This window comes from Azolla caroliniana, unplaced genomic scaffold (genome assembly GCF_043228905.1).
Source record: "Azolla caroliniana isolate FFs.n. ecotype wild unplaced genomic scaffold, voAzoCaro1.0.p SCAF_146, whole genome shotgun sequence".
NCBI lineage: Eukaryota > Viridiplantae > Streptophyta > Polypodiopsida > Salviniales > Salviniaceae > Azolla > Azolla caroliniana.
In genome coordinates this window covers 41,541-52,778 of record NW_028230581.1, presented here as the reverse complement: position 1 = coordinate 52,778, position 11,238 = coordinate 41,541, and the positions used below count along the sequence as shown (strand labels likewise).

Sequence of the window (11,238 nt, the reverse complement as noted above, 5' to 3'; positions counted from 1 at the left end):
CAAATTTGGTTTCGGTTGACGGAGCTCGGTTCGGAGTTGACTACGAACCTTGTTGGAGTGCAGCCGGTTGGCTCACCCGATATCGTTCTAGTCGGATTTGAACCCGAGTCGGTTCGGTTTCGGATATATGTATTGTTGAACTTGCTCGAATTGACTCCGGTAACTTGAGGGACAGAACCGACTGGTCTTCCCGAATGTTGCCGAGTCGGAGTGAGCCCGGTTCGCTTCGGATATATATGCCGAATACCGATTATTGAAACCGATTGTCTGGACCGATTCTGCTTCGGGTGGCTGCAGCGACGAGAGAGACAGATCCAACTGATCCTCTCGAATGTCGATCAGCCGGATGAAGCACGAATTGGGGTTGTTGTCTTGAGACCGATCTGCACCGAGTGGTTACAATGAGCGGCGAGCAGCGTTTGATGACCTCTTCGGATGCCGTTTAACCGAGTGGAGCACGATCGTGTCAATGTTGCACAGGGGGATTTCACCTCGAGCGGTTACGATCACAAGGAACAGAGTACAACCTGTTGGCTTACTCCAAGCGAAGATGATCTAACGCGATGAGATGCGAGCCTCGTTTTTCTTCTTCTTCTCTCTTCTTCGAATGACGCAAGAAACCGAATGTTGTGCAGGCTGAGACGACGTCCGACAGCGGATTGAAGGACCGAATACTGTGCAGGCTCTGATACCAGATGTTGGGAACAAGGTCGTCTATGCGGAAGATCAAGAAGCATTCGATTGCTGTTGAGTACCTGCGTATGACAGTTTTTAGGTCGTTGCACAGAGAGAGAGAGAGAGAGAGACACAAAAGACTCTTTATTCCACAAAGCAATAATACAACACCCAACCTTACAAGAAGGTTACAAGGTCACTATATATAGTGACCGACTTAGGGCAACTACCCTTTATGCTAATTACATAAATGGCCAAAACGGGATAGTGTGAATACGTCCATTATACACATGTATTCGACAGTCCATTTGCAAACTTCGAAGACAGAACAAAGGTGCTGAAGCTTGGTCATGTTAGAGAATCCCAACATAGAATATAAAAGATGAGATGAAAGCTAAATGATAAAAGTGGCATTCTTTCTTTAAATAGCAGTTTTTTGTTTTGACATCATCATAACACATTTGAATTCAAGATATAACTGAGCATGCATACATACTAGGATCTTTGGTCAAAACAACTTTAATTATATTTACGAAGCTCACTTTCACTCCATTCCAATATTGATGAGTCATTGTAGGGTATCCAATCGCAACCACAAGTTAAACATTGCATCCTGTAAAATGCTCAAATCTTCTTTATATATTGCATCTTCCACAAAACAATAAAAAAATATAACACACGTGCAAACCATGCTAGTCCAAAATTGATATATAACGAAGACTCACATCAGAACTAAGAATCGAAGATGTTCAGATTTATTAAGGGTTGTAAAGGCATTTTGAAGTTGGTTATGGGAATATACACTTAACATAGTTGTTAATCTATTTGAGTGTTAATGATCTGCTCTGTAAGTCAATACATAATTAAAATTATCTTCTTTTTCTACCAGCAGTTTTCAGATATTGTTTTGAAGTAGGTACAGCACCAGACAATGTTAAAATAGTCCCATCGCGTATATCGGAAGAGCTAGCTGCTTCCAATGTCTTCTGAGCTTCAATGAAAACCATGAAATCCCTTACCTAGCAACCAGTAAACGTGGGTCATTTATAATGGTTACTACAATGGAGTATTTCAGTATGAGATTAAATGAAGAAGAGTAAATAGGTTATGTGTTCAACCCCTGCATCCCACACAATGTAGTAAATGGCAGGATTTGAACCCAAGTCTATTACTACTATTTGCTCCATATGAAAAAACAGGTAGAGACAAACATCTACTGGAGGCCCAAATCGGCATATGAGACAGATCAGAAGTACAAATGTTAATGCGCTTTCATTATGCAGAAATTGATAAAATGGCAAACGAGAAAGAACATGATTAGAGAAAGTAAGTTCCAAGTAAGAAAAGATGAGCAGCCATATGAAGACGATATTAAATTAAAGTAAGTTCTTCTAAACCTGCTCCTCTAACTCTGCAATTTTATCATCGCGCTCCTTAGTAGCTGATTTTTCTCTGCGAAAAAGTTATGACATTAAGACAATGTGCTTTGAGTGGGTTTTAGACTATAAAGCTCTTGTGAGCCGACCTACCTTATTTCAGCTTCCTTGATTGCTGCCCTCCAAGAATCTTGGTTTGCCTTCATGGATGCATTGACCTGTTTTGAGACAAACTATAAACGAAAGCACTAGCAACTACCTCTTCAGAGTTACAGCAATATGGGCAGCTATTATGTTAATTGCACTCAATTGATATCCACTTCCCTTTTTGGTTTGAATACAAAAATAGATACTAACTTCTAAAAGAAATTGTGTCTCTCGCTCAACTTCCTCTAGCTTTGCCTGCAGTTTTTGTGACTTCAGACTCGCAGCTTTTTCCACAGCTTGAGAAACAGCCAAATCTATTTCTTCCTTTGTCTTTGCAAGAAGACCTTCATAGTACTAGAAATTAATCACTATCAGCTTGTGTAAACAAAGAAAGGTTAACAGTAACATACATGATAAGTCATACAAGGTTTACACAAACAACCTGTCTTTGACTCTCCAGCTGATTAGTGAGAAGTTGGTTATATTGGGCAGCTATCTATGTCAAAGATTGACAAAACCAAGGTTGGAATTAGAAGTTCTGTCAGACAGTGAACCTTTGTTTTTTGGATAAAGACATCATTGACAAATTTTGCATGTATCAGAACACTCACTCCATCTATTTTGCTATTCATTAATGCTTCGGCCATTTCCGATTCATGGCTGCAATCACAACCACCACATTCCCCACTTCCTCTGCAGGGTGCATTTAGTTCTACAAGCTTCCCATCTGTTTTCGACTGAATCAAACGATGAACATATCCATCACCCACATAATCCCATACACGTTGTGTTTCAACTTCAAGAGAGTAGCAATGCTGACTCTCTTTCCAATGCATGATTGCATGTCCTTGCTGATATCTGAAAGAAACCATATGCTATTCATAAACACAGTAAGAAACAGATTCAATTGTCCCCTAAAAATGGCGCTGACTTACCTTCCACATCCTACAAACCCACAGATTACACAGATCCATAAATTCTCAGATGTGGAACAAATTGTACACGTGGACTTCCCTGGCTCTTCTTGGCAATACCTACAGACCTGCAAAAAAACAGAAAAGCAGGTCAGTGAAAATATTACCTTCAGAGCACTGGAAAAACTAAAAGAGTTCAGGTGTGGGATCTTACAGGGCATGTCGAGTCTGTCCACTTGGAAATACAGGAACAATGAAATGTATGATTACATACCGTTGTCAAGATTCCACTTATATGCTGATCCAGTCTTTCTGCAGGTGAGGACAAGATGAATAACTAAGTTCAAATATCATGACCATACATACATAATAGATATTGGTTTATGTGTAGAAGTGCAGATCATTAGCGTGCATACACGTTACAAAATATAAATTAGGGTCTGACGCAGGATTTCAGATACATGCAAGACAAACTCTTTAAAATAAATACAAGTACAATAAACAAAAAAATCCATAATACTATCAAGATCTAATCTGCATTATCCAGCTTGTTTCAAGCTCATTTTATTGGATTAAAATGATCGTGGAAAGCCTCGCATATTCAAGATCTCGCCAACATCATCGCTAGGCAATGTACTGCTGTATGTAAGAGCTTTACAGAGATAAAGCAGCTGCTGAATTGTGGGCAGCAATATACTCAGACACTATCCAAACCATGCATATTTGGTAAGTGTGCTTTAGAGATGTTCAGATAGAATAAGGGGCTAGACATTACTTTGGCATTAGTTGGAATTACTTCAGACTCAAGAACCTTAATTTTTATAATTTTTCACCAAAGACTTATTAGTTACTTACAGAGCAAAGGGATCTTTATTTTTTCCCTAAGAGGATACCATGCTAGCATTAAATTTTATCTTTGTTCTCACCTTGTGATACTAAGCATCGTTCTATTTCAAGCTGCTGTTAGAAAAGTGTTCATTTTTTAACCTCCCTCAAGCCTCCAAACCCAAAGAGTGGCAGGCTACCTTTAGCCTTTCAATCCTATCCTTCATGTGACCCATAACTTTACCTCTTCCTCTCAAGTCAGCTAGATCTTTCGAGGACAAAAATCACAATCTATCTGACTTCAGAGTCATACATGTACAGATAACAGAATTCTTCAGTCACATTTATTTTTATTTAGTTACATTTATTTCTCAAAGACGGGATAACATTTTAAGAGATAATCTCTTGTTTGGTTCTATAGGCCATATTGGTGTCTTAAAAGATGTTAATATATCTTTCTTTCTGTCTCAGTTCACTCCATGTTTGCTTAACCCAATCTCAAACCTCATCCTTGTACCCATTGTCCTACCTATGGAAGACCTTGGACTCCAAATAGTTAGCGAATGAAGACATGACTCTCAACACCCATCAAGATGGGTCAGCTTAATAAAGGACGCTAAGAAAATACTGTAAAAGAAAAGGACGGGATTGGGGGAACCCTAGGTGGTGCTGGATGGCACCCTAAATGCATGTCCCAATGAATGTCAAAGAAGGAAAAGACAATCTCTTACACCATTTGATAACTCAAGAGATTAACCATAAAAAAAAGAACCTTGAAAAAGGAATGCAGAAGGAGATCGAGAAGCAGAAAGGAGAGTTGCATCCCTTCTAAAGATAGAATTATTAGAAGCTATACAAATTGATATCGCAAGTTTCATAAAGAAATCAATTTTAGAACTCAACAATGACATGGCTAAGTACCTAAAGGATGGTATCTCCTCAAGTAAGGTCAAACTACTAGCTATTAAAATCAATTATAAGAAGGATATGAGGTGGATGAAAAATGCATCTCAACAATTGTACACTTGGGCATACTTAAAAGAAATTAAAGAAAATGCTCCTTGGTTAGGGTCAGTAACAAAGCAAAAAGGAGCACCAATATATAAGAAGGAAGTGATGAACACCACATAAGAAGCAGAAACCAAAAGGAAACCTTGTGCATTATATGTACAAGTTGTTGGCTGGGCTGAAAAGGTAAGCCCACAAGAAGATGTCAAGAACCTTGAAACAATGATTGGGGCATTCGTTCGATTCTGTTGCTAGAGAAACACACAACAGAAAATAGGACAGTATATTTAAAGAATGCAGCACACCTGAGTGCCGTGATGGTAAGGGTTATACTTTTGGGCTAGGGTAAAAAAGTTCTAAAGAGGCTAAAAATCCCTACATTTCATAACTGTGTTCACCCATCACTATCACAATATATCAACAAATCCCTCCCACTGGTGATGTGATGAGCACAGAACTCACACTCATTATAGGCAATGCAAGCTATGTGGAATACAATCAATCCACAAGTTAGTAACCTCAAAAGTAACTAGAAGCCCTAGAAGTGACCATAGTAGTCTGCTTGCTCAACCAGGATATGCATGGGCTGCCAATCATGAAACAAAAAACACCAATGGACACATGAGTCTCATAACAACCAGCTTAATCTGCGTTAGAGAAAGCATGTAACCCTGGTGATTAAGTTCCCCCTTGGAATAAAGGAAGATGATGAGTACCTTTCAAATAGCAAGATCCAAACATCATAATAATATATCAATGTTTGTTTGATACAATGCTACTCTTCTATCAGCTTGTTAAACTGAACACCCGAATAATGATTCAAATGACCCAAATCTAGCTTCTCAAAAGGGGCATGTTGGAGGATGGCAGCTCTAGACCTGCACTCTCTTTCTCTTTATTATCTCTCCTCTAAATTGTCTCTCTTACTAGATTCTTCTCTCTCTAAATCTGCAACTCTTTAAATGCCTTCTCTCTCTTCCACTTTTCCAAGATTATTCTCTCTTATTCCTCATTTATTGTACCTGTTTGGTAGTTCAAGAGTCACTTGACTACCAAACAACCATTTGACCTACGTTTTCCAATTTTGTATAAATAGGCTATACCAGACTCTTTTGTAAGAACTTCAATTTTGATGAAATTACTAACAGGCTCTGCTCTTTGCTGTGTCTCTACTCTTTGCAACTATTTTACCACTGCTGTCTAACAGCCTTCTCACAGCTTGGCTGTGTCTATTTTTTCTTCCAACTGTTCGGCTGTTGCTAGTAACAGCTTTTCTCACACATGCAAATTAGCAATATGCTTCTCATTAGGAACAATGAGTAGCATGTGATCAAGATATACAACCATGATCAGAAGTACCCATCTGCACACTTGACATATGAATTTCTCTCAGTTGGACTGTTCTCAAATCCATGTTCTAGTAAGTAGGCATGTTGCTTTTCATAACAAGCATGTTGTGCTTGCTTCAATCCATACAATCCCTTACGCAAGCATCATACTTTGTTTTCAGGCCTTTCCTGCACAAATCCAAAGGGTTGAGATACATACACTCCTTCATATAGATCATTACGTAGAAATGCAGTTTTAATGTCCAACTGATCTACATTTCGACTATGAAGAGCTGCAGCAAGTGCACAAATGCTACGAATGGTTGTCAGATGGGGGGAAAGGTCTCATAAAAAAATGCCCTTCTTTTGAGCATAGCCTTATGTCCATCAATATTTTTATCAAGCTTAGGCAACAAGCATCTAGTGCAAATGGCCTTTCCACCACTGAAGTTGGGAAATGACATCTATTTATGACCCATTTAATGCAAATGGGCTGTTTGCTTCAAAGCAAATGACCAAGTAGCATTTTTCAAAATAGCATCATATTCTGATTGCATAGCAGACATCCAATTTTCTGAACTCTCTGCTTGATAAAAAAACACTCATTGTCATCACAAATACTAGAGACAACCAAAGCAATCCAAGTGCTCTAGAGGATTTTGTAGGACAACTATTGGACTATTAATCAACTTCAAGAAGTGTGGTTTTCTTTTAACCGCTAATCAAAGGCATAATATTAATAATCGTATATCCACACATGTAAGGATGCAGCTTGGCAAGATCCAGACCACACTCATGCTAGGCTACAACTATCTAAATGTGTGCCAATCTTCAATATAAAGATCAATTAAAAGCTTTGGGGTAAAGGACACAATGTTGAAATGGTAGCAAAAGAGGCTCCATGTTCCGGAAGAAAAATTACCTCTCAAACCACAACTACTTTGATCATGATTCATTCTTGTGGTTCTCCTTGTCTCCCATTTATTACACAGTAGCAAGATAGCTTATTCCCAATAATCGCCATCTTAGATGTGGTTAACATGTTTAATCCATGTGGTACCTTCAATATCATTGTAGAATTACCAAAGAATTCTTGCAAATATCTTGATATACAGGGTTATTTATATTTTTGGGAGGAATTTTTTTTATTATCTTTGGTATATGGACGAGATAGCTAGATATGAAATCTTGCATTAAAACGTGAAATGCAGCATTTAACTTTGTGAGTTATTTGGACAGCTGTAGGTAATAACATCACAATTCACCTTCCCCCTCTAAGTTCATATCAGATGCATGAAGACTAACTTTTGCAGTTCAACATTGTTTTCCATAGGCTAGAGTACATCTGCAAGTGGCTGCCAGGAATACTTTTCTACTAATTTTAACATATCTTTGATATGCTACTGAATATTTTTCTAGGTGATGCATGTTATTGACTTATACACACATATACTTATATAACAATTTCATGATCACATTGTTCTTACCCAAACAAAATGGACATGTAGGAAGCTCAGTCGAACCAATCGGCGGACTAGAAGCTTCTTCAATTGAATTAGTATACTCCACATCTGCAGTGAATAGCACATGGCAGACTTCTTCCTATAATTAAATAATACAACAATCTATTATAAGACCTGTTCTCTCCAAGCAAGAGAAGACATTTTAAAAATTAGTCAAACCTCAAATGATGAGAAAAGCTTCCCATTATAGTGCTTAAAAAAATCATCGGCGGATTTCTGACTGTCAAACTTTATTAGAGCACTATATCTGTCACTCGATCCATCATTTCTGTAAAATAAGATACACAATGCACTAGTAAGGTGGGAATTAGAATAATGGAAGAAAACCCTACATCTGCATTTTAAATGTCACATTTACTGTGAGTTTGTAACACAACAGAATTATCAAATGGTCACCTCACAAACCGCATTTCTTTTACATCTTGGAGAAAGGCCCCAGTAAACTGGCAAAATTCAGCACCTGTCATATGGTTTGGAATTGCAAGTACACATACATGCGCGCTGCGATTGACCTGAGAAACATGAAAAGTTGCATGTTGTAAGCTTGCAGAGGTCAGGTTAAACTGAGTGTTGGAAACAACTACAACACAAGTAAAGTGGAAACTTGAATTTATGGTGCTATATTTTCCAAATAGAGGAAGAAGAAGGTAAAGCACACACAACAAAATGGATAAGGCTGACTGTTTCTATTAAATAAACAAGCACGGCACAAATGCATAATTATAAGGAAAAAGATTCCACATATGTAGATAATAATACTGTATATGTCAGCTCTCTCACGTGGCTGATCTTACATATGACCTTTCAATACAGGGTCATGTTTGTCATTGATCAATATTTTCATATATCTCGTACTTTGTAAATTCTCATGGTATCGATTCATGATTTTGATCATGTGAAATATTTCTCCAGAGTTTAGGTTATACTTCATTGGAAAAATGGCACTTCCTTTATAAGGATGCAAAATAGAGGCCTGGTTTTTTAATTTTGCCTTGATTTGACCTGAAATTGCAGTGGATTTGTTGAACAGTAACAGAATCAAGAAGATTGAAAAACATAAATCAGTTTTTAAGAGTAGGTAAAAATTCATACATCAACGTCCATACAAGCCAAGGTAGGTACAAAAACTACCGTGCTGTCAGTGTAGATTGTTTTTTCCATCAACACTCGCACAATCAAGAAGATCTAAAAATTATAGCATGGGTTCTACAAAATATAGTCATTGACTTCAACTAATACGGACAATGAAAAACGAAATCAAATCGATTAAATAATTCTTTACAGTGACAAAATTAAAAGGAAAAAGAAAAAACTTAATAGCAGAACAAGAATGGGGAAATAAAAAACGAGGAAAAAAATAGAAAAAATCTTCGTAGAGAATAGAAGGGAAAACAAGAGCAGAAAAATGGAAAATTTACATGAAGAGGGGAAGCAGCAGTCGGAATCAATCACTAACCGGGAGAGCTTCATCAAGCACCGAAGAGGAAGAAGAGATGTTTCTGAATAGTTGAATAACCCCACGCGTTGTTTCGACGCGAGGGTTTCCTGATGAGAAGCTAACACTCGTCGTATTTGTTGTTGATGATGTAGTTCTGTTAATGTCGAATTCTAGGGTTCTATCTTCTTCTTTTTCTTCTGTTAAGTCGCCATCGCCATCGCCAGATCTCATCGGGCTCCTCTTCCTCTCAGACTTCCACTTCACCTCAGCCCTCGATCCCTCCCCTGCTTCTCCTTCTCCTTCTCCTTCTGCTTCTTCTTCTTCTTCTTCTTCTTCTTCGTTTTCTTCCATCGCCCACAACCTTCAAAAACGAAAGCAAAAAAGCATTTCATTCCTTTTACTCTTTGCCTCTTGCTTTTTTTTGCTTTTCTGCTTTTTACCTTTTGCCTTTTGCTTTTCTTGCTTTTGCTTTCTCCCTTCATAAAAACCTCCCATAATTCCACAAAAAATCAAATCCTTTTTGTCTTCCTCAAAAAACAAAATTCGATCTTTAAGAACTCGAACTCTAAAGATATTCTCTCTCTCTCTCTCTTATTTTTATGTAATTAGTTTACCTTAGTGGTAAATTGTTAACACTACAAGCACTATGTCTTGGGTTAGAAACCCAATTTTCTCTCTCTCTCTTATTTTTATGTAATTAGTTTACCTTAGTGGTAAATTGTTAACACTACAAGCAGATATTCTCTCTCTCTCTCTCTTATTTTTATGTAATTAGTTTACCTTAGTGGTAAATTGTTAACACTACAAGCACTATGTCTTGGGTTAGAAACCCAATTTTCTCACTTCTCTCTCTCTCTCTTATTTTTATGTAATTAGTTTACCTTAGTGGTAAATTGTTAACACTACAAGCACTATGTCTTGGGTTAGAAACCCAATTTTCTCACTTCTCTCTATTATATACTGCATATATATATCTCTTAATTCACTAGATGCCACTGTGGAATGTAGGGGTTGAACCCATGACCACTTGGTCTCCATTGGGCAACCTTACCAACTGAGCTACATCCATTTGGGCTCTCTCTCTCTCTCTCTCGCTAAAGGCACACAATTATATTAATTGTACGGAAAGCCCACTTGTTAAAAAACCCTTCTTACTTAGTCTCCTCTATCTATCTAGCCTATATGTTACGGAGAGGGACATGCTAATATAAAAACCGAACCGAACCGTTAAACCGTGGTTTAAAGGTTTATAAGTTCCAAAATAATTAAATGGTTTGGTTTGGTTTTTAATTAATAATAAACGATTCGGTTTCGGTTCGGTTCGGTTTTGAAACTAGGGTTTTATACGTTTATAGGTTTTTGGGCTATCTTTTTTTATCCATTAAATGTTTATGTAATTTAATGGTTTAATTAATGTTTTTCATTGGTTTAATTCACTTGACTTAATTGTTGATTTAATCTAATGGCTCAATTAATCTTATTTATTTATTTTAACATAAATACTTATTAATTTTTGTGTATTTTTATTTAATTAATTTTTTAATTAGCTTGGCTTAAATGTGGTTAGGTTAAAAAAATTTATTAAATGGTTCAGTTTGGTTTTAACTTTTCCCTAAACGGTTTTGGTTTAAATGGTTTAGTTTACCTTTTTTTTAAATGGTTTGGTTTAAATGTTCAAATGTTCATAAACGGTTTGGTTTGGTTTTTGTTTTATATAAAGGGTTTGGTTTGGTTTGGTTTCAAGGCACCGAAACCGAACCAGGCCCATTGCTAATATGCACTTGAAGCCAATATCCCTACATGCTCTTAACATCTAGAAATTCCACATAAGAATGCTCGTCAACTTCTTCCTTCACATATTGTCTTCACCCTCATGCCTTCTATCAATCATGAAAGCATTATTTAAAATTAAAATTTTAAATTTTAAAATATTTCATTATTTAAAATTTCAAAAATTTAAAGATTTTCCTAAAATGTGAGAATAAGGCATGAAAATGAAAAGAT

General features: G+C 37.0%; 1 protein-coding gene across 4 annotated transcripts; it reads right to left on the bottom strand.

Moving 5' to 3' along the window:
• Nucleotides 1-1,521: 1,521 nt before the first annotated feature.
• Nucleotides 1,522-9,585, bottom strand: LOC147849028 (BRAP2 RING ZnF UBP domain-containing protein 2-like). Of its 4 annotated transcripts, XM_087337867.1 has the most exons (12): nt 9,253-9,584; nt 8,193-8,308; nt 7,956-8,064; nt 7,761-7,875; nt 3,327-3,424; nt 3,134-3,240; nt 2,810-3,056; nt 2,641-2,694; nt 2,409-2,552; nt 2,205-2,269; nt 2,073-2,127; nt 1,522-1,694 (listed from the first exon to the last, which is right to left on the bottom strand). In XM_087337867.1, the coding sequence occupies exons 1-12, from the start codon at nt 9,463-9,465 to the stop codon at nt 1,545-1,547; spliced, it is 1,473 nt and encodes a 490-aa protein (XP_087193993.1). In that variant the 5' UTR covers nt 9,466-9,584; the 3' UTR covers nt 1,522-1,544. The 4 variants fall into 4 exon arrangements, 2 of the variants coding, with proteins under 2 accessions (XP_087193993.1, XP_087193995.1); XR_015531854.1 differs by lacking the exons at nt 1,522-1,694; nt 2,073-2,127 and having other exon boundaries at nt 2,409-2,542; nt 9,253-9,585; XR_015531853.1 differs by lacking the exons at nt 1,522-1,694; nt 2,073-2,127 and having other exon boundaries at nt 2,641-2,690; nt 9,253-9,585.
• Between the last annotated feature and the right edge of the window lie 1,653 nt (nt 9,586-11,238).